The sequence below is a fragment of the Malaya genurostris genome, chromosome 3 (genome assembly GCF_030247185.1).
Source record: "Malaya genurostris strain Urasoe2022 chromosome 3, Malgen_1.1, whole genome shotgun sequence".
NCBI lineage: Eukaryota > Metazoa > Arthropoda > Insecta > Diptera > Culicidae > Malaya > Malaya genurostris.
In genome coordinates, this window is record NC_080572.1 from 162,834,733 (window position 1) to 162,859,673 (window position 24,941).

The 24,941-nt window shown below is 35.0% G+C and overlaps 1 protein-coding gene across 1 annotated transcript in view; it reads left to right on the plus strand.

The window, feature by feature from the left end:
* Window positions 1–15,749: 15,749 nt before the first annotated feature.
* LOC131434069 (uncharacterized) overlaps window positions 15,750–24,941 on the plus strand; it is an 89,647-nt gene continuing 80,455 nt past the window's right edge. The window contains exon 1 of the mRNA XM_058600719.1: window positions 15,750–15,860. Coding sequence (XP_058456702.1) covers window positions 15,750–15,860 — 111 coding nt within the window. The remainder of the gene's footprint in view (window positions 15,861–24,941) is intronic.

The following is a 24,941-nucleotide window of genomic DNA, read 5'->3' on the forward strand; positions in this document are numbered from 1 at the left end:
AAAACATAAATTATGGTGACAAAAAAGTAATTTTATATGCTAGAAAATATTATTTCTAGGCACATACAAAATTGTCAAATATATAGATAGGAAGCTAATTGCATATGACGCATTAGATTAAGAGGTATGGATCATGGATTACAATCGTTGTAAAGAAACTCATGTTATACGTAGGAATTAAGTATTACAACTAAATGAAATAGAGTGGATAAATGATAATAACTATTATTATTATCATTATTATTATACGTGGATTACTCTTATCAGCTCACCAATATAAACAGCTTTTGTAGTTGAGCATTATCTTTCGAATCTCGCCTTTTAAAATCATGTTGCTTTTTATTTACGATAACCTCAACAGTCAATCATAATTTAATGCTTATTTATATTTAAGAATAATTTTAGATAACACATGATGATACGCATTCGTATGTCTGCAGCAAACGAAGGCAAAATTAAGCATAAAAAGTAAACTCCTCCTTCGCTACCTTTTCTCCTTTCATTGTAATTCCCATTATGTTCCGAGAAGCATCGAATAAATTATTATAGAGTTTCTTTCCATTTTTTTCTCATTTCATGTGCAACACTTGCGAATCCACTCGCTGTACGGTTCCCGTACCCCTGATCATAAATTCAACAATCTGCTGAAATCTATACGTGATCTTTACCGGAATCGTCGTCTCATCCACTCATCGGATGCTGCCACCCCCACCCGAACTGGCCGATCACAACACTCGAACGTCGTCGCGCGCATGTGTAATTCGATACCGTCAGTATGTAAGTATTTAGTTTATTTTTATTCGATTTTAAATGCAGTATCATTTTCGCTGTTCAAGAACCCGTGAGAAAGCTCTTTTGTCGGCCTTCGAAATTGAAACGGCATGCTGTAGCGGTTTGGTTTAGGTTAGGTTTGTATCGTACATCTGAACTATTGTTTCGTGACTTTGAGGGGGTTGGAAAGAATAACGTGAATCACATTATTTGGTACCCTAACAGGATTGCAACACCTTCTCTTAAAGACAATTTTATCGTCAGTAAAATTCGAAAGAACTCTGAAAAATTTCATTGCATCAGCAATAGCCCCTATGTGCGGGGTTGGGAATCAAACCCAGGTGGGCTGCGTGTTAGGCATTGACTTACTCATTACGCTATACCCGTCTCCTGAACTACATGGTTTGAAATTCAATGAAAATACCAAAAACCCTGTTTTAATCCACATACTTATGGTATCTTAGTACCTCTGTTGAATCTAAGATAGTAAAGATCTGTTGAGCCATATTCGAAAGAAGTTACTGACATTATTTTCACCTTTTTGGTGCATATCATCTTGTTATTCCGGAACCGGAAGTCGAATCTAAATGAAATTCAGGAACTCTGTAGAAGACTATAAGACCTTTCATTTGAGTTTATGCATTAATTTAACTTTCTTGGTTGTACCTGGGACTTATACCGAGAATCATTAGATGACAGAATACGATCATTTATCGACTAAGCCACAGAAGCACATATCAGCTTTAAAGGTAAATTGTACATAAAAGTTTATACAACTGCACTATACAGGAAAAAGTAACTAATTTTAAACGATTTGAATGCCGTTTTTTTAATAAAATTTATATAGATAGTATTTGAATCGAAAATGTGTTTAAAAATCATCATCAATGTTAAACTGAATTTGAAAACATCGCATTGTTCAGATGCCTAAGCCCGACTCCTCTGGTAGAAGATAAAAGTTAAGTTACTAAAAGATTTCTGCTTGCTTAAATGACCCTCTGTCACGTCTCTCCTTTTCCGTTCTATACATTCACATCCTTGCTCTCTCTTGAGTACTATCATTCTATAATTTTCATTTTCTGTTTCTACAAAAATGGTCTCTGGTTAGGTGAATATCGCATAAAAAGATAAAAATAATAATAATGTAATGTTAAATCAATGCTCACATTGAAAAAATAGATAACTATAAAGGAATACTTAATTTCGTGCTACAAATATGTGCGCAATAAAAGTGTGAATTCATAAAATGTTTTTAGCTGTGTAGCTAACCGAGTACTAGGCAAAAGGAAAACTCAATCAATTATTACGCAAAATATAAACGTGTCTAAAGAAGATTTTTAGTCAGTAGTCAATCGTCACTCGTTTACGCCCAAGATGTCAGAAAGGATTTAAAGTGTTACATAAATTGTATAAACTGTGCGTCTGCTTAGCGGTTTAAATTGAATTGTCAAGTGAACATATCAGTTCAATTTGAACTGCTTTAAGTGCTTCTGAGCCGAAGCACTGCTTGTCAGCAATTCCTTGCGAAAAAATATCGTATATATTATCATAAATTAGTAATATTTGGTATAATGGATCGATCTCCATCAGAAAATATTAATTTTTTCTTTATTACGTCATTAGGGAGACCATTCCTGTGATTTTTTTCAAACTGACTTTTTATTATATTCAGAACTTTTTAACAATCTTGAAATTTTCAAACAAAATATATATAAATCAAAACGAAAATTTTACTTCCTTTTTTTACATGTTATGTAAAAAGTCTAAATTTACATAACAAAAACAAAAAACGCTTTCAATTTGCACATCATGAAAACCTTTAAAAAAGTGTAATCAGCATTTTCAAACACAAAATTCTACACAGCTTATCAAAAACTAACAGAATGTTAACAGTCAGCACGGAATTCTGTTTTAGATATAAATTACAAAAAATGTAACATTAATTTTCACATCAATATTAGGTTTCTTTCCCAATATTTTTTCTTGTACATTACTATTGAATTAATAAAAAGCATTCTTCTTCCTATATTGTTTACGTCACGGCTGATTGATTTTTACATGTTCTTACGTAGTTTTGACTTTCCTAGCACTTGGTTAACTATAGCTGTACTATAGTGCAACTCAATGAGTTCATATGTACTATTCAATGTCAACCAACCAAACAATGTGTGCTTCTGTGGATCACTGGATAAACGGAGTTTACTACGTTGTTGTAATTTATTGATCCTGATGAATTAATTAAAATTTCAATGTTTTCCAGAAATGATAGTTGAATTTTTTCAGATAATATATTTCATCATTTCTTTCATCTTAACTCTCTTATTCGAATAAATTCCTGTTCAGTTGATAGCATATCAGTTTCGAACAGCTTACGATACTATCACCAATGAAAGACCTTGTCCGGAGCCTGCTAATCAAGTAGATTTCTGTAACTGGCAAAAAACTGTTTAAGCAAAATTATCTAAATAGAATAAAGTAAATAGAGAAAGATACAATCGTACCTGTCAGTGGATTCCGTTGCATTTTGATGCAGCAAATATTTTTTCGGCTCTGATTATCTTCCTGGAATCGATCGGCATCGACGCAATTCGCTTGCCGATTTTGTGAACGTACTTTGATATAAATTTAGTGGCAATTGCTGTCTCATTTTCGCATAAGAAGTCACGTAAATAACCGTGCCAAAGCAAAGAGATATCCTTCGTCTGCGGACGAAATATATGTCTCGATTCACACGAAGAATGAATACTGCTGCTTGTTTGTTCGTTTAGTGGACGTTCTTTAAATAGTTTCCGAAAAAGAGAAACGCGTTGAAAGGTTATGTGCCGCGTGAATATTTTACTGCGAGTCAGAAACCCAGTAGGGATCATCCAGCAAAGAGCATAAATTGCAAACACCTTTGAAGTGGACAAAAAGTTTCCCAGCGACAAGCGTTGAAAAAATTTTACCCCCAAACAATGACATTTCATCGGGATTCCGTCGTGCCCAGCAATACATTGGATTTTTTTTCGGGAAAGAATGGAAAATAGCCGATTAGTTGATGCTGCAGGCAAGCATTCACCAGCACTCGCCGGATTTGTACGCGCAAATCCGATTTGTTTGCCCATTTAGTGAGTGTGGCCATTCGGGGTTTGTTATTTTGTATAAATCTTCCGATTCACCGCTGAACTGTACCGCCCGTGTTGTGTTTCTCTTTCAACGTAGCTCGCATTCTTTCGGGTGCTTCCGTTTACTCTACCACACAAGCTCATAATCCCCAAGTCAACACCTGTGTGAAACCCAATTATACACATATTAAAATATTTATGAGATTTTCTGCTTTTTAATCCTAATTGCTTTCTTTTGTATATGTTCTCACAGATTAAAACCATTATCTACGGAATCATTTCCCAGTTTATCATTTAAGAACAAAAGTTATATGATAAACAATTGTTTATTACTAGACTACATAAAAATGTTTAGTCAGATGAGTCAATTGGGAATTGTTTTCTTTATCTTTCTAAAATTCATATCATCACGATGCCTGCGGAATAATATAACCTAAGACGACTAAAAATCTAAATATTTTTGAAAACAACAGACACTCTGTCATATGTAGAAACTACTACTACTACTACTAATACTATGTGAGGTTTTCAACCCATTGGCTATTCATTACTTCTAAAGGCTTGTTGAGCTTCAGTCAAGTCCATCTCGTTGACTCTAAGAAAATATTCTGCGCTGATGGGTCACGAATTGAAGAGGATACTGGCTTTAGTAGAATTTACATTTCATTTATATTTGGAAAGCTCGCTTTCGTTTTAAAAAAGATTTACCGATGTTCATCACAACGTGAATGTCATCGCGGGGGAAGAGCGAAAGACTAATAATGGTTAAAATTAGGATTGCACAAACGTTCATAAAAAGAATTGAAAGAACAAACAATCCTGGAAAAATTATGAGAATGTCGATAGACCGTGTATAGAAAATGAACTATAGCAGCTTATCATTTAAATAAAACATAAAACAGTTTATATTATTGTGAATTTGATAGGTAATAGTCTTTATAGAAATCGATACATTATTCAAAATTTAATAATTAGGGAAACAGATGTGAAAAGCCTTAAGGGGCGGGTAGGGTCTAACACTTTTAAATAATCATTTATTTTTTTCTTTGTATTTTCTTATAGTAAAGCATTTCAAGAATATTCTGTGAAATTTTCAAACCTATCGGAACAAAACTCAGCACGTTATGGGCCTTCATCTTTGTTCATCTCATACTGCGAAGAAGTTAAAGCTCGGCACACAGGCCTAAGATTTATGCTTTATGCCTATAAATTTATTGGTCAAATTGGTAATAATCCGTACACTCTGCAGCACTTAAACAGTGTACTTTATGATAAAAAAAAGAACCGGAATTTTCATTTTAAAATTCCCGCGCTTGTCCAATCGGTAAACTTTTATTCTCTCAACGTTGGCAACACTTTTATACACATTCTGTCAAATTTTGACGCATACCGTACGATTAGTTTTTGTTTGGCGTCTATACAAAGAAGTTGAAAAATTTTCGTGCGGCTATTTTTATAATGGATGAAAATTTAGAACAACGTGTGTGCATCAAATTTTGTGTTGCAAATGGATTTAAGTGTTCCGAAACGTTGAAAATGTTAGAAAAGGCCTTTGGTGAATCGTGTCTAGGAAAAACACAGACATACGAGTGTTATAAACGCTTCAAAGGTGGTCGTACAAGCTTGGATCATGATGAGATCCCTGGCCGCCGCACAAAGAGCACAAAGCTTGAGCCACTAAGCTCAATAATCAAACTTTTCCAACAATTCATTCCTACAAATGATAAATTGAACGAAATTCCGCTTTCAGAATGAATTGTAATTGATAATGTGATCCCTATTAAAAAAAAACAAACAATAAGATAATTTCCCCGATTTGTTTGTAAGCAGAGTCACTTGCACGTATTCTGAGAAAATGAAAGATGCTCTTCCAACCATAGTATCCAGTGCATGGACGAAGCATATCGCTATACATGCTTGAACCAGCCTGCTAGTTTGTATGAGGGCGCGTCAGACTCGTGTAAAACTTTCAGAAGGTCCCTCGTCCAGTCATAAATTCGTCTGATGCCCTGATGCTTACTCCCCTTTACATCTCCATTATAAATATTAAATAATATAATATAATATAATATAATACAATATAATACAATATAATATAACATAATATAATATAATATACGATAACATAAATCATTGCCGTGAAGTTCCGGTGCTCTCGCTCCAATTGATTTAGTCTTGTAAAATTATCATCTAACATGTAATGCATATAGCCATATATATGTTATAAATTAGTATGCATCTCAATCCATTGGAAAGATCATTAGTTGGTCATTTAAACGCTATTCTAATCATCAAAACAGCTTGTTTAGTAAAAAAAATGCGTGTACTCGATTGGTGTAACCCGGTGGATATGTGTTCCGTTATAATACCATCACTTTCACATACATACGACATAAAATATGCAGCTGATGATCAAATTCCAACACAATTTGAGTTTAAAATGATATATGAACACGTTAAAAACCGGTTTGACATTGATAACGAATCGCTACTTCAGAAAAAATGCGACAAGGGACGCGGACGAAGTGATCTCACCATCACCTAGTTTAGAACACCTTAAAGTACTCCAATGAATGCTTCTCGAGAAGAGTAAACTGTATTAAATATCTAGGGGTACATCGTTTCCAAAGCATCCAACCAACTAGGTTTCAACTTTCAAATGGCTACATCTTTTAATAATATCTAATGTCTAAAGGCATTATATATCACCCATTTTAGCTCAATATTCGAGTTCTCTTCAGCAGTATAGAAATCTTATGGATAGTAAATCAAAATAAACAAATTGTAATAAAACGATGTATTTTTTATGCACATTTTATTATTTGCATAATGGTAAACAAAAAAAAATTCAAATAACCATCTTTAGCTTCAAACAGTTAACCATGCCACGCCAGTAATCGATTATGTTCAACGTCATATAACTAATCCTATCAACATACGTCGATGTGCAACTCACCAATTGAGTTCTACAGAACTAAGACTATCGTGACATAATCGGATAAGCTTCTTTGCCATAACTCTTCACATATACCATTAAAACGAAAAAAGCTTTTTGGTGCACTGTTCTACGTTCTGCATAGCACACGGTGACTACGGAAGGCTTCCATGTCCACTGAGCTCCAGAAGAAAGTTTCAATTGAATCGTTACATTTCAATCGGACCTGTGATGGCTAATACACGGGTTATCCATGACAAATTTTCAAAGAACTGAACAGGAGACAAATCGATCTGGAAATCCGAGTCGTATTTGTAGCAATTTGGCTGTTTTTTTTTTCTCATTCGAGTCAATCTCTTTTATACCAGGATTGTTCATTTTTCTCGGCGAAGTATAACGCAAGAAAAATCCATTTGAATACAAATTCTGATAGCATCTTGTATTTAGTAGTACTACCAGGCAGCATCCATATATATTGGGAGAATGGGGAAAAACTTTGCATTGAATTTGTACGTTCTCATCTACTCCGACCCTGCTACATTTTTTCTGTTTTCTTTCACCAAACCAGCACCGATCGAGCCACTAAATTGTCACGGAGTCTTGTTCCCAAACAGATTGAGACAACAATACACGATGCTTTTCCAGATTTTCGCTAATAACCATAAATTATGTCATCGCGGAGAAAATAATGTTCATACGCTTGCTGCCGTGAATCGCAGCTCTATAGAGATGTAACAATACTATGTTATCATTTGTTATGATATTGCTTTAACAAATCAAACAATACTAAATTCATACGACGCAACAAAACAAATGGGGAACATGAGTTTTCTGAGGTAGCCCGCCTGTACAGCAGCAACGGCAACTTATATAGCAAAAAAAAACTCAGAAAACAAACGACAATCGCGATATCAAAGTGTAAAATCTTTTTTACATAGCCCTTTTAGTAAAAGAAGTACCTACAACAGAAGCATACTTTGTCTAACACTGCCAAGACCTGTACAGCAGTGCAGGAGTCCCCCTGAAGTGGAATGCAAATTTATAATCAATGTTAGGAGCTACCTCATCGACCGTTTTTTGTGCCGTTTTTTTACATACTTCCAGATTGTTAAAATGTATGTTTCTAGCGAAGAACATGTGTTACTTTAGTTTTTTTTGTTATCACTGACGATAATGGTGATGATGACGATGCTTGCTTGCTTGAGTTGAATGTGCAAATGCGATTCCATTGTTCGAATGCGAAATTGATCTGGAAGATATTTGTCTTGTTAGGACTAAATGTAAACAGCGGGTTGTGATGTAAGAGGAACTTCAAGCCATCGATATGTTTTTATTATATATGTCTAAAAGTCTATATCTTGAACAGTTCTGTTTATATTTAAACTTCGCCAAGGAAGTGCTTTATAAGCAACGCTAATTAAATAGAAATATGATGATTTTAATATCGAAAATGCAGGATTTCGATACGAACAAATTTTTTGTATACAGATGTGTGGAGTATCGTGATGTCAGGTCTCAACTAATAATTTTTTTGCGTACCCAAGGTAGACTATCCAACGTCCCAGTTCGAGACATTCTTGCTTGTCGTGACCTTCTATTCATAAAACTTCTTTATCATTTCATAAAGACAACTGGAGTTTCAATTTAATAATTGACCCTTTTGAGACTTAGTTCTGACTCATGATGCGTCCATTAGTTCACCCAATAGCTAAATTCGAATAGAAATGATGTGCTGATATATCCAAACTCGAAATAGTTCATGAAATTATCAACAAAATGTATAAAAATTTCAACTTATTTTATGATTTATAGCAGTAGATCGTTTGGTTCAAATAACATGACATTAAAAAAATAAGAAGAATATGTTTTATTAAATTCCAATCCTTGCACAGTGGTTCAAAAGCGCAATTTCACGCACTTAATTGATAACTCATTAAAAATGTGATTTTCGAGGTACAGTATTTTCAGCAAAGTTGCTCAGAATGATAGACGCCATCTTTGGCAAATTTTATTTTTGTGATTAATCCTCCTAAAAGCGAGATAATAATATTGTTTGGGCTCAGGGTCAACTCAAGGGCTAAATAGCTTCAGCCAAGTTGTTCAGAAAGTTATTTCAAATACTTAGTTTAGTTAATACTTATCTCACTAGGTTTTCTCGGAGATGGCTGAACCGATTTTGACAAACTTTGATTCAAATGAAAGGTCTCGTGGTCCCATACGGAATTCCTGAATTTTATCCGGGTCCGACTTCCGGTTCCGGAGTTATAGGGTAAAGTGTGTTCAATACAGTACACCGTCACTTAAACCGGCGAAACAAAAAACGTAAAAAAAATTTTAAACTGGTCTCAAAACTACACAAATCGATAGTCATTATCAGTAGGAAACTAAACAAACCGATTCCGGCTATCCTGGTTCCCGGTATCCGGAAGTACGGGAAATAGTGGTCATATATACCAAAATGGATCTCACTCACTTTTCTTAGCGATGGTTTGACCGATTTCCACAAACTTAGATTCAAATGAAAGGTCTTCCGGTCCCATATGGAATTCCTGAATTTCATTCGGATCCGACTTCCGGTTCCGGAGTTATAGGGTAAAGTGTGTTCAATATTGTACACCGTCACCTAAACCGGCGAAACAAAAAACGTAAAAAAAATTCTAACTAGGTCTCAAAACTACACAAATCGATAGTCATTATCAGAAGCCAACTAAACAAACCGATTCCGGCTATCAAGGCTCCCGGTATCCGGTTCCGGAAGTACGGGAAATAATGGTCATATATACCAAAATGGATCCCACTCACTTTTCTCTGCGATGGTTCGACCGATTTCCACAAACTTAGACTCAAATGAAAAATCTTCCGGTCCCATATGGAATTCCTGAATTTCATCCGGATCCGACTTCCGGTTCCGGAGTTATAAAGGTAAAGTGTGTTCAATATTGTACACCGTCACTTAAACTGGCGGAACAAAAACCGTAAAAAATGTTATAAACTGGACTCTTAATCGTTATTCCAAATCTTAAGGTCAATTGAAAGGTCTTATGGTCCTACCAAAAATTACTGCATATTTTCGGATGCAACATACATTTAAATCGTAATTTAGAGTGCGTACTAGTAGAGTTTGTATGTCATGTTAGTTGGTGGCCGTACGAGACGACTGTGATTATACCGGTTCTCGGGTTCCGGTGCCGGAAGTGCATATAATAGTGAACCCACTTCGTTTTCTTAAGGATGACCTACGCAATCAAAGCACTGTTTTATTCTGTATGTTATACTAGTTAATACACAAACAATCTCTTGGTTTCTTTCAAAAATCGAAGAGAAAATTTTTGAATAGAATACCACAATATTATATGTACATGAGAAAGGCATCATTCCACCACTAGGTGGCTTAAAACAGGTTTAGATGTTTTTCACTAGAAGATTCTATCAAGATTTTCTTTTTCAAACTCGAATAAAATCAAAAAAATACTTTGGTGTAAACTACCATCACCTTTTCAATTTGTAAACAGTTATGTCAAGGTAATATAGATTTACATGTGGTAACCCTGCACGCTATACAAAATTGAACAAAGCAGGTTATGTGGGTGCGTTTAAACACACTTCTCTCGGTTGTTCCGGAATACATTTAATTTGGCATCTTGTTTATAAAATTTGGTCGAGCCATCTCGGAGAAAATCTCCGTTTTGGAGATTTTTATTTTTATATCCAGTGTTTGTGGAACCACATTCCGGGGACCAGTTCAGCCGCAGTCGCTTTGTATGGCCTGGAACGTGCATGACTTATGCATTGGAAAAGTTTTCATTCCAACATAGAAATTTTGTTTCCCTATTTTACAATGTCGCTATATACGATGACTAAGAATTCCAAACACTCATCACCCTGTAATTCCGGAACCGAAAGTCATATCCGGACAAAATTCAGGAACTTTGTAAAGGACCACCATTGGAACCTAAGTTTGAGTAAATCGGTTGGACCATCTCGGAGAAAAGTGAGTGAGTTCCGTTGGAGGTTTTTACCACTATTTCTCAACAATTGTCTATTGTCAACTTGACAGACTTGTGAAATAGAGGAATTCATTTACTATTGTTGAAAACTTTGCTCATCTTTAGGTTGCTGTCAGAGTGAAGGCGTCACGCGATGCGTCTAGACGCGCGGGCGAGCTAGTTGCATTTGATTAAAGCAAACCTGTCAGAGTGAGTGCGATGCGATAACAGTACATTGCATTGAATCGCTTCTCTTCGCATAGCGTTCCGCGCTCACTCTGACATCAACCTTACACATAGCTTTATGCTTTATGCTTTATAGCTTTATGCTTTATAGTTTTATGAGAAATGCAAAAAGAATCAAAATACATTAAACATCGTTGGAGCGTCCACTACTTTAAAATGCGTGTTTGATTTGACTACCGTATCCTGATCGCTGTCACCTGATTGGTCTGGAAACACTTGAGCGACGCTGAAAGATGTAACAACCGTTACTTGTGGCTATAGTAATCAACGACGATATTGACTCCCAAAAGATCTTATATCTTTTCGACTTCCGTGATTCTTAACTATCTCTACGCACGACTAGTTTACTTAAACCTAGGTTCCGTCCTACTTCATGTGGATACCATGAATCAATAATAGCATATATTTTCTGAAGTCGAGCGTCTTTTCGAATTTGGTGAACCATCGCTCAAGTTGGCACAGAAAATATCAAGGGTTTCTTTTTTTCTTTCTTTCTTTCTTTAAATTGACCGTTTGTACTTCGGGTTTTCATTAATAATATTATTTAACAGATGAATCATTTTAATAAATTGTTTACGTTGGTTAATCGCAAGGTTGAAACATTGGAGACGCGCGCTTTAAGCCGATAGAACATGTTTTCGTGCAAACATTTGTCCGAAGACAATTCTGGGACTGTAGTTAAATATCGGGCAGGTTGCAAGGAGTATCCATTTGGTATTTTATTATTATGACAAAGGAATTATGTAAACTTCGTATCGCGTAACATGTGGTTGTTCGATTAATGGATATCTTTCTATAAATCATATCATATCAGAACACGAAGGATTAAATTATGAATAGGTGGCGGCATTCTCGACAAGCGTCTATCCAGAGTTTTACGTGATTCAGAGAACATAATCGTTTTGCGCATCGTGTTTTCAGAAGGAAGTTCATCTTATCACAATCCACGGTACAATTTCCAAGCGGCTACTCAGAGCAATTAAGTATACGTATCTGTATAAGGCTTGTTCGTGACAAAATCTAGACTGATTAAATTAGGAATAGAACTAATTTGCTGATAGTTCAATCCAGGATGTATTTTTAATTCATTTAATTGTCCTTTTTTTATCGACTTGAATAAAAACTAGAAAGTTTGTATGCTAATAATCAAACATAACCTGTTCAATTTGTGAACAGTTATGAGTAATATTCAGATGATTTTAGTTTTCGTGTTTTACTCAGATATTATATTCTACTAAACTAATAAACTATTTAAATTTTCAATCAGTTTATTTTGTGCAAAGCCATGTTCTTTAGCTTACTCTTTCAGTCGTAGGCCACGCGGATCTCTGCTGTATATAAGAAGCGACTTCATTCAATTCGATTCATGGCTGTTCGCCACAAGTCTTGGTAGCTGCGAAGGGTCCTGCCCTCAATTTGATTGATCCATCTTGTCCGCTGCGCGCCTCTTCTTCTTATGTCGGACGAATCATTACCATTTTGATAACCTTCAAATCTGCTTCCAGCACATAAGTGGCATCGTCCATTATCACGCAGGAAAACTTCGTCTAATATTAGCAGTCTAACTCTGGTCATCATTGCGATTCGGTACAGTTTTCACCTTGAACGATTTCATTCCTTGCCGGTGCTTGGACGTATGCACGAAAGTTGGTGATATTTTTATTTTTCTAGCAACAGTGCGTACCGAAAGATCTAGTTTCTTCGAAAATATTTGTTTCATTTTCGCATCCTTCTGGTGGTTACTGAGATTCGTTTTTGTTCCGCTCTCCAGGCTGTTGTCGAACATTTATCAAAAGATATAAGTACTTGCAGAAAAACCAAGCTTATTTGCTACTTTTATTACTGACAGATGCAGATTTTCATTGCGATCGCACACAATTGCTTTTTGCACTTGCTCTTCCCATCTTCGATCTAAAAGCTTTTAGTTTCACAAAAATTGGTTTTACATAATGAACAGACAGTCCGCGAAATATTTCACGCGTTGATGAAGTATTTCCAGAAAGAGATTTGGGGTGTCCAGATTGTGTCTCGAACAAGCTTTATTCTAGAGTAATTTATCTAGAAAATTCACTAAAAAACTACCCCACCGTGTGTTGCATGTAGGAATGCATTCTTCGGTTTCTATTAACAACATGCTTCGAACTTACAATACTTATGTTACATTCTCTAGTAGATCTGCTTTCTGACGTGGCCAACATCGGCATTGATCAATATGCAGGGATCAATGCAGTTTGCACAATGTAGAACAGCGTCTTATTCCCAAGCTCATCGTTCTGCCACCTGAATCTGGCCTGATCAATATCAGAGTAGCAACACGCAAGCGGTCTCTTATTCTAATGCTAATGCTTATATTTCAATATAAAATCCTATGTCATAAGAGCAATTGAAGCTATAATATACACTGGCAAAATTATTATTTATTAGTATATTTTGTCAAAGATATCGGTTTCCACTCCTGTGCTGAGTAGTTCAATTCGAACCTCCAATGTCAACTAGCCAAGAAAAACACTACGGTCCACCTGTCCCAGTATTATAAGTCCACTCGGTCGTAAAAGGTCACAAAACAGGAGCTCCCAAATTAATTTGTATTTCCGACTGATTGACTGCAGGAGCTTGAATAATGCTGTTGGGAACTTAATATCTGCGGATTTACCTTTGCTGACGTTATTTTGCCTTTCTCATATAGCCGAGCTTTTGAGCCGAAACCCGTAGGGCCGGGTGTCATATACCATTCGACCCAGTTTATCCAATACGCAAAATGTGTGTGTGTGTGTGTGTGCATGTGTGTATGTGTGTATGTAACTTTTGTCAGAGATGGCAGAAACGATTTTCATAAACTTAGATTCAAATGAAAGGTCTTGTCCCATACAGAATTCCTGAATACTATTTGGATCCGACCTCCGGTTCCGGAATTATGGGGTAACATGTGCACAAAAATGTGAAAATAAGTCCACCATTTTTTCTCGGAGTAGGCTAAACCGATTTTCACAGGTTTAGATTCAAATGAAAGGTCTTATGGTCCTATAACAAATTACTGCATTTTATTCGGGTCTGACTTGAGATTCCTTGTTTTGCATCCCTCATTAGGTACCGAAGTTACTTCTGCTCATACATGATGCGAATCGTTCTGCATTCTTCCGGGAATGCAGAATAGTGTCTTTTTTGTAAAATTTATAAATCCTCTCAGGGACTGGAGGTTTTATTTAAAATGCATTCAGCACCTGCAGATCGATCGACATCCTTTCGAGGATGAAGAACAATTAGTTTCTTTTGTTTTGTGCTGTTTTCCCGTCTATCCCACTTCACAATTTCCTTCTATGTTCCTTTTATCCTTCCCTTCCGTAAGGATAATGATGAGAAGCCACGGCAAGGCACAAATCTCCAAATAACTAGTGGAGCGTGCCACTCGAGCCAATTAGTTCTGATTCCTGATTCCTGAAACGCACAGTAATGCGTCCCCATATTATTGTTTACAAAAAAAACCTAATATTCGATAACTCGATGATTCTAATTAAATTTATATACCTACAAACTAACAAGTTCTGCAAATTAGAAGAATTTATCAGTCAGTTTTATGAGATCTGTACCTGTTTTTGAAAACGTTCTAGAAATTTTTGAAGAATTACAAGATCTTTCTTTTAAAACTCCGAGAAAATTGAGTGCACATTTTTTCCTAAATTTTCACTTATTACTGTAACTCCGGAATCATAAGTCGGATCCGAATGAAATTCAGTAGCAGATTATGGGACCATAAAATCTTGCATTTGATCGGTTGAAAATCGGTCCACCAACACATACAAAGATATTTGCTCAGTTCGTCGTGTTTAATCGAACGGTGTATGACATTGGGCTCTCCGGATTCGGTTGAAAAGTCGGTTTTCACAGTGATTGCATAGCTTTTCTTCGAAAGGCAAAAATAAATGAAAATTATCGAATATCAACTATTACTTTTTTCCAAGCTTTTCAAAACTGTTTACGCATTCTTCATGATTGTAGATCATTGTTAATATTTGATTGCAATATTCACATATTCCTTGCTAAATGTTTTGTGGTGCTATATTACCTTCAGAGCATAGAAGTACTTGTCTTATGACACAATTAAAGCTACTATCATAATTCAATTGTTGTACTTCGAAAATATATCATTTTATTACATTTTTTCTGAATAGTTATGTATGACTCTCTTTGACAATATACTTCAACAGATTAATTACGACCGGCGAACGATCGCAACTTGGTTAAAGCCGGGTATAAATAAACGACATAACGTTTATGTATTATGGAATTATATGACTATTTAAGTTCATCAGCTAGTAGCAAAATTATTTGTTTAGCCGATACTGAATGGATTACAGTTAATATTGTTGAGAAAATTCTAAACATGAATTTAAACAACAAATAATATATAAAGCAACCAAAATAACACCAAAAGATATATATACTATTATAAATAAAGTTTAGTTCCAAAAATCAGTACGGTGCACGGAAACACATGTAATGACTGCACTTCGCCTCCTGTAGACAGAGTGCGTTTACTAACATCTTTTCTGCTCGTTTTTATCAGATAATCATCTTGGCGACAGTCCAAGACAACAATGATAGCGCGATTATGTCCAAAAAGGAAAATAATTTATTGAGAGTTTACCTTTTTGCTTCTTCTCACGAACTGACACAGAGGTTTCGGTTAGTATCGAGGAAGGTTTGCACATGAGACTCCCAGATCTTCAATCGAAGGACGAGCGACGAGGTCTAAATTGTTGTCTGAAGCTGTTGCAGCACCCGTCGACTAGCAGGGCGGCAAGTTCTGCAGACGGAGCAGTAGGTGACTGGTCGTAGAAGTGAAACAATTTTATTTTAAGGGAATTTTGCATTGCACACACTTTATACTTGCATTGCATGCACTTTTGCCCGCAGAGTTTGCGACCTCCGTTGCGAATCTGAACCATATATAGGAATCGACAAGCGTGCAATCCGTGGCCTGCTGCAATGCTCAGAAAGGTGGCGAACATTTGGCTATAACGCAAGGCTAAATTCTTCAGAACATCTTTCGACATCCGTTGGTCTGCACTAATCTTCGCACTTCTCAACAGATGCGATTTTCCTTAACCAGAGATGCCCCGGGATAAAACTGCTGGTCGATAATCAGTTTAGGTAAAGTAGTGCCAAATCATCGTCCGTGCAAATGGTCGTATCGTAATGTAGCTTCTAATAGCGGCAATTTACCTTCGAAAGGTGCAGATATTATGTTCAAAGTAAAGCTTTTACCGGCAAGATATCGATCATCCCATTGTTAGAGATTGAATTAGATCGATGCACTGCATTTATTTTTGAAGCATAGCGCCAAACACATCTGCTACTAAACAGTTGATCGCAGGTTGGATTTGTTTTGTTTTCTTTTCAATAAATTGAGGATATGGTCATTTTTTCTAGGAACGCAGGATGTTGTTATCTGCTTTTTCGTTAATTTATTTGAATTAAAAATAAGTAATAAGTAGCTCATAATATCAACGGTGAAATTGATTTAAGTCAATAATTAAATATTGCTGTTTCGCAAAAGTATCACGACATTTCGAAACGTTTTTCTTAATTTTTTGTTGTTGCAATTTGCTCACTTCAAATTTGTCTAACTGTTAACACAGTGTCACCTCACATTCAGACTGATTTATTACCTTTGCATTCTGTGTAACAACATAAACTACTAATGCACTGACGAGTCAAAGATGAAACGTGGAAACAAAAAAAAAGTTATTTCTCGGAAGGTTTGCAAAATACACTTCCGCGGCGGTGATGATCTCCTCACGCAAGCTGACTTTTTTTCATCGGTAAGTTTTTGAGAAAATAATTCGAGGGAAACAAATTTAGCGATTAAACTGGATAGGGAAACCACTGGTACCCTAATCATTTATGTAGCCATGGTTACAATGTTCTTGTGTGTATTGTATTTTATCGAAAAAAACATATTTCGTTTCAGAGGACGCCGTTTTTCGGTGATCGGTGACTTTCAATTGCTTCAATCATGCTCAGTAATACTCGTTATTCACAGACCTTCCATTTATTTTTCTTTAATAATAATAAGTTATTAGAAAATCTCACGTTTCCGTTGTAATTTTTAGATTTGTGTCTTGAATAGATCGACTATTGTGTTGTCATCGACATTTTTGTGCAATTTGAATCGAATTCACAAAGATCATTATTAAATGCATTGAATTTTAGCCATTTCAAAGATTCCTGTTGGACCTCTGGCTAGAATTTTAACGCTTCAATGCCAATTGGTCAAACAATTTGTTTCATTTTGTTTATTGTGACATAAATTGGATTTCAACTTAGGTTAACAATTAATCAATATCAAACGAAAGATAAATTGGAAAAAGGTACATACATAAAATGGGTGAAAACTATAACTATAAACAGGACGGGTGAACTTTGCTGATTACTTTATACCATCTGAAGTCAGTTATAATCACCCTCATTCTTGTTAATACCGCTGACAGACATGTGATTTCCGTACAATGATTTCTGTACAACGCTGTACACGTACAACGATGAGGTAACATACATGTTTTGCGCACAGAATGAATATTCAGTGCAATGAAACAACTCAAAACTTAGCTTCCCAGCTCCTATAATCGATAATATACAAACCAAAAATTTTTGCGATTTGAAGTGTATTCCCAGTAACTGATTTATGACAGATATAATCAATGCCTCTCTGAATTATTAAACTAGTTTCGTGTTTCATCGGATGACAGTCTCACTAATATCAAATTTTATAGTTTTAAGGTACATTTATGACACGTATGGGATACAGAATTTTTTACTTCAACGTAACAGTTTATTCAATACGAAATTTTCATAAAAAAGATTATGTTTATCATAAAGCTGATTTCAAAATCTTCTTGAATTTGAAATCATTCCGAAATAGATTTGACATAGGTTTGATACTTCATTCTGTTTCATAAATCTGATGAAAAATAGTCTACTAGACTGGAATATAATCTCATAATGCTTTTTAGTCGGATTTTGTGGAGTTTAAAGTTGTGATTAGCAAGTGGTTTATTGATGTATTGGATATTTATCGTTTATTATTACCACATGTGCATTCAAAATATGAGTCATTAGGTTTTCAAATCCATTTCTACAATAAAATTACTTGTTATTGAATAGAAAACAATTACTCAATAGTGCTGATTTAATGTACAAATACGAATATATTGTTTTCCTTATTTGTATTTCAAAACTTCGCCAAATTTAACGATGGTTGTTTATTATTTGATGCTCAGAAGAAGGAAATATTGTTTCATGAGTTCACCATCGCTCACTAATGACGCTGGTAGCAGTGAACAGGGATGTGAGAAGTACAACGAGAAATTACCGTAGTACGGAAATCACCGTTGTATCATGATGCTCACGTGATACCACCGTGATTCAGGGTGACAGACAAGTGATTTCATGGCGTACAGTGATTCCGATATATGGCGTACAGTGATTCCGATATCAGCATAACGTTCTTATCGACCATACGACGAACGGATACTTTCGAACTAATTCGAATAAAGCATTATTATTTTCACTCGATTATTTAAATATCAGTAAACTTCTTAAAATAAATGCTAAACCATGCTGAAATCACTCCAATTGTTGTGATTAACCATATGCGAAACGCTAGAATGTATGCCAGTTTAGTTTCGAACGATACGTGTTTTGAAACATCATTCGTACGAACGAAAAGTCCCATTCTCGTTTACAGACGAAAAGACGAAATACCGTGGTTTTGATTCGTCAGTTTAATGTTGCGAATCAACCGAATACATTTAAAACAGTTTAATCGATTTTCAACAAATATCTTTTCGAATATAAAGATGATTTGCAATCAGTTTTTGTTAATAAAACTTTTAGAAAGCATAGCATTCATAGTAAAATGCTTGTTTTTTTCCTGGCGAGCCTTCGAATATATGCACGGTTCCAAGGTTTTACGCGTCAATTTTTACCTTACTAATAGCAAAGACATCATATTAACAAGATATCCAGCTCTCACATTTCCCGAACAAATCATTGGCAACATCCTTTTTTGCGAGCATGTCGCCCTCAGGTGAGTCCGCATCGAATCTCATACATAGAAGTAGAGGAGAGAAATGTCAAATTCGTGCGCGCCAAAATAGCAGGGCTGTGCACCCATACAATTGACATGACATGTTGAATGAGACGCCGTGCGATGGCTGAACTGAAGATCGAGATCGCACAGTCGGTGTTGAACAGTCGTTCGCACCGCACGCGTATAGCTCTTGGCTCCTGGAATTTTTTTCTGGCTACCTAGAGTTTCATTGATTCAAGGCTTCAGTCTTTTTCAAGGCTACCTGAATCACTAACTAAGTGACTAAGTGATACAAACAGTGATATTAGAGTGACTAAGTGATACAAAGAGTGATATTAGAGTGACTAAGAAATTAATCAACCTTTTTTAAGGCTAGCTAGGAGTCTAATCGAAGACTAATTTAGCCTAGTTAATTTAATTTAAAATTTCATTAATTTCAAAAATGCCTGCGTCCAACCGGAAAGGCAACAAGCCTAAGGCTAAAAATAATTCAATACGGAATAAATCACAATCCGTTATTCAACATTTTTCTAATAACATTCACGATCTTATAGAATCTGAATGTAAAAATAAAAGACAACGGACGGATTTCCCTTCCGCTGATCCTATGCCGTCTAACAATATTTACGAGATTCTTCCTGAATCCGATTGTAGCGACATAGAAGAAAATTCTTCAAAAATTCCCAAAATGGACGCTTGTCGTTCTGGGAAGAAACATCAATCTATGCCACCAGTGACGGTGATGATTTCCGACTTCAAAGCATTCCGTACTGAGCTTTCTACTTTTCTCCCGGAAGTAAAAGTCTCATTTCAAATCGGACGAAGAGGAGAATGTCGAGTCTTGGTGGATGGATTGGAAGATTACGAACGTCTTATTCGATATTTGTCCGAAAAACTTCATAAATTTTATTCATATGATATAAAATCAGACAGACCCTTCAAGGCTGTCTTGAAAGGATTATCAAATGATCAAAGTATTGATGAAATTAAAAATGAACTAAAAGAATTGCTTGGTTTTGCCCCTTCCCAAGTAATACTTATGAAAAAAAGAGCGAATGGTACTTCTAAACCACGCTCTGGAATTTCCCATGAACTTTACCTAATACACTTCAATCGAAGTGATGTAAACAATTTGAAAACTTTAGAAAAAGTACGTTTCATTTCCCACATTAAAATTCATTGGGAACATTATAAACGGCATAATCGTATTGCTAACTTAACGCAATGTCGTCGTTGCCAAGGCTTCGGTCATGGAACCAAAAATTGTCATATGGATATACGGTGTTTGAATTGTGGTAAATCGCATTCGAAAGACGTTTGTCCAATGAATGAAACCACTGATAAATTTTCATGTTCAAATTGCAATGGAAATCATAAATCCAATTATTTGAAATGTCCTGTCAGGGAAAAAATTTTAAACGCTCGTTCGCTTAGACAACAAGTCAAATCAACGACCTTAAATTTACAGAATATACCTGAAAATTCTTCTAAGGCACCTGCCAATTCGTCTTCTAACGAAAACAATTTATTGACAGGTAGATCGACCTCGTCATCATCTTCTTCTAATGTCAGTTATGCTGGTATATTAGGTAGAAATCTATCTCCTATTTCTTCTAATGTAAATAATCAAAACACAGGACCGCCTTGCAGTTCTTCTTCTAACGAAAACAATTTATTAATAGGTAGACCGGCCAAATCATCTTCTTCTAATGGCAGTCTACCTACAAATATTCCTTCAATGCCATTCGCTTCTTTAAATGAAGTCGATTTAGGCGATATAACTGAAAATAAAATGATCTACCTACAAGATCAACTTTTTCAAATGATCATCCAAATGAATTCGACTTCATCACTTTTTGAAGCATTTCAAATCGGATGGAAATTTGCAAATAATATTATAATGAATTTAAAATTTAACAGTGATGTTAAATAATTATTTGAATATTTTGAATTGGAATGCTCGATCTTTGAAATCGAGTGAAGATGAATTTTATAATTTTCTCAAAGTTCACAAAATTCATATTGCCATTGTGACAGAAACTTTTCTTAAACCAAATGTAAAATTGAAAAGTAATCCACATTATGTGGTTCATCGATTTGACAGGTTTACTGGAATTGGTGGTGGAGTTGCCATTTTTGTCCAACGGCAAATTAAACATCGAATTTTACCTTCTTTCAATACTAAAGTTATTGAAAGCTTGGGAATCGAAGTTGAAACCATTCATGGAATTTATTTCATCGCTGGAGCATATTTGCCATTCCAATGCACCGGCGAACAATTAAATTTCTTTAAAGGCGATTTGCAAAAACTTACAAGATATCTATCGAAATTTTTCGTAATAGGGGACTTAAATGCTAAGCATGTCCAGTGGAATTGTAGGCAAAATAACAGTAATGGTAAAATACTTCATAATCAACTCTCAGCTGGTTACTTTACAGTTCTTCATCCCAGTAATCCTACTTGTTTCTCTTCCGTGAAAAACCCGTCTACAATTGATCTGGTTCTAACAGATCAAAGTCACATTTGTAGTGAACCGATTACTCATGCTGATTTTGACTCAGATCATCTTCCTGTAACATTCAGACTTTCCAACGAAGCTATAATTAATCCAATTAGTTCTATTTTCAACTATCATAGAGCTATTTGTTTTGATTACAGATCTCACATTGAAAATCATGTGGATCATGAAACTATTTTAGAAAATTCTGCGGACATCGACACAGCAATTGATAATTTGAATCATTATATTATCGAAGCTAGAAATCTTTCAGTTCCCAAAGCTCAAACTAAATTAAATTCTCCTATCATCGATGACAATCTTCAACTGCTCATTCGGTTGAAGAATGTTCGTCGACGACAATATCAACGTTCTCGTGATCCTGCTATGAAAAACATAGTTAAGGATTTACAAAAAGAAATTAAACATAGATTTACTCTTTTGCGAAATGAAAATTTCGCTAAAGAAGTTGAACAAATTAAACCATATTCTAAACCTTTCTGGAAACTTTCTAAGGTTCTTAAGAAACCTCAGAAACCAATTCCTGCTCTCAAGGAAGGAAATCAAATACTTCTTACAAATGGTGAAAAAGCTCAAAAGCTAGCTCAGCAGTTCGAGAGTGTCCACAATTTTAATTTAAACGTTGTGAGTCCTATTGAAAATGAAGTCTCACTGAAGTATGATCATATTTCAACCCAAGTGTTATCACACGATGACATTTTTGAGACGAATTTTGATGAAATTAAATCAATTATTAGGAAACTCAAAAACATGAAGGCTCCTGGTAATGATGGAATTTTTAATATTCTTATTAAAAATCTTCCCGATGTTGCCTTGAGACTCCTGGTTAAAATTTTCAACAAGTGTTTTTCATTAGCTTACTTCCCAAAAAGATGGAAAAACGCTAAAGTAATTCCTATCCTAAAACCTGATAAAAACCCAGCAGAAACATCAAGTTATCGCCCAATTAGCTTACTTTCTTCTATCAGTAAACTTTTTGAAAAAATTATCTTGTTAAGAATGATGACTCATATAAATGAGAATTCAATTTTTTTACCAGAGCAGTTTGGATTTCGTCATGAACATTCAACTACTCATCAACTTGTCAGAGTAACGAACATGATAAAATCAAATAAATCTTCTGGGTTATCCACTGGAGTTGCTCTTCTAGACATAGAAAAAGCATTCGACAGTGTTTGGCACAAAGGTTTAATAGCAAAAATGTCTGATTTCCAGTTTCCTATTTATTTGATCAAAATGATTCAAAATTATTTAACTGATCGTACTCTTCAGGTTAGCTATCAGAATTGTAAATCTGAATTGCTACCCGTACGAGCCGGTGTTCCGCAGGGTTCGAGTGTAGCTCCAATCTTGTATAATATTTTCACTTCTGATCTTCCAAATCTACCCGTTGGTTGTCAGAAATCGCTATTCTGTGACGACACAAGTCTGTTAGCCACAGGTAGAAATCTAAGAGTGATCTGCAGTCGCCTACAAAGAAGTTTAAATATTTTCAGTGATTATCTGTCAAAATGGAAAATTAAACCAAATGCAGCAAAAACGCAATTAATTATCTTTCCTCACAAGCCAAGAGCTTCTTTTCTAAAACCAAACAATAATCACATTCTCAAATTGAATGGCTTGGAATTGACATGGTCTGATCAAGCTAAATACTTAGGTTTAACGTATGACAAAAAACTTACTTTCAAGGATCACATTGAAGGAATCCAGGCAAAGTGTAATAAATATATTAAATGTTTATATCCTCTTATAAACAGAAATTCTAAGCTCTGTCTAAAAAACAAATTGTTAATTTATAAACAAATTTTCAGACCAGCCATGCTTTATGCGGTACCAATTTGGTCAAGCTGTTGTTCCACCAGGAAGAAAACGCTTCAAAGGATTCAGAATAAAATTCTGAAAATGATTCTGAAGCGTCCTCCCTGGTTTAGTACAAATGAGTTACACAGACTCACAAATATAGAACCATTAGATGTAATGTCACATAATATTATAAGCAAATTCCGACAAAAATCGATGCAATCTTCAATTGAATCGATTCGCTCTCTGTATTAGTTAGTAAGTTAGTATATAAGTTCCTTTTCCCCATTACACAATACAAGTAGGTTTAGAATTTTCCCTACACAAAAATCTCAGAATTGCGGAAGCAAATGATGTCTTCATGGTAATAACCAAATCATATATATATATATATATATATATATATATATATATATATATATATATATATATATATATATATATATATATATATATATATATATATATATATATATATATATATATATATATATATATATATATATATATATATATATATATATATAACAGGGCTGAAAAGTCACCACTTGTGGCTGAACACCCAATTTAAATCTTAATAATTTAATTTTAACTCATATTCCAATAAATAGTTATTTAATAAAAAAAAAGATCGAGATCGCTCCAAGCTGACAGGGTCTGCTAATAGGTACCTTATGGAAAATACGCCATGGGTGAACATGCTTTATTTTATATTGAATTCATGATTTTAGCAATTGAATAAATATGTAGATTATCGAAAACATGACAAAATTGCAAGAAAAATGCAACATATTTTTCGCAGATACTAGTGTTCGGACTGCTATTTTCAATGCTTTTTATAACTTTGCACAATTGCATTTTGCACGATATTCATTTATTATGTAGCATACGTCACTTTTTATGCTTGGAATCTTCTTTAAAAAATAACTGCGATGCCGGTCCTTCTTTTGCACAGGAATCGCGTTCGTACATATTCGAGTGAAACAAGCATGATGATACAAAATCAGCGAAAAACAAGTCAAATCAAACATTTTTTATTACAACCAGAACTGATGGTATAAAGTTGGATTGGCGTTACTCTTATGCATGTACAATGTTTGAAAGTGTGATTGATTCGAACGTAAACGGTAATACAAATTTGACGTACTTTCGAACGTATCGCATACGGCCGTAAACAAGAATGAGGGTGAATACACTAAGGTCTCTTTTTACACGGTATTTTTTCGCACGGTTTTTTTATACACGGCTTTTTTTACACGGATTCAGGAATTACACGGTTTTTATTTACGCGGTTTTCGCAATTAACACGGTTTCTGATGAGAGTTTAAAAAGCACTGTCATTTGTTTTACCTTTTTTATATATATAAAAAATAGGTATAGAATTCGCTCAAACTTTCGAAATTTTTTCCAAGGCCCGGAGGGCCGAATGACATATACCAATCGATTCAGCTCGACGAACTGAGCAAATGTCTGTGTGTGTGTATGTGT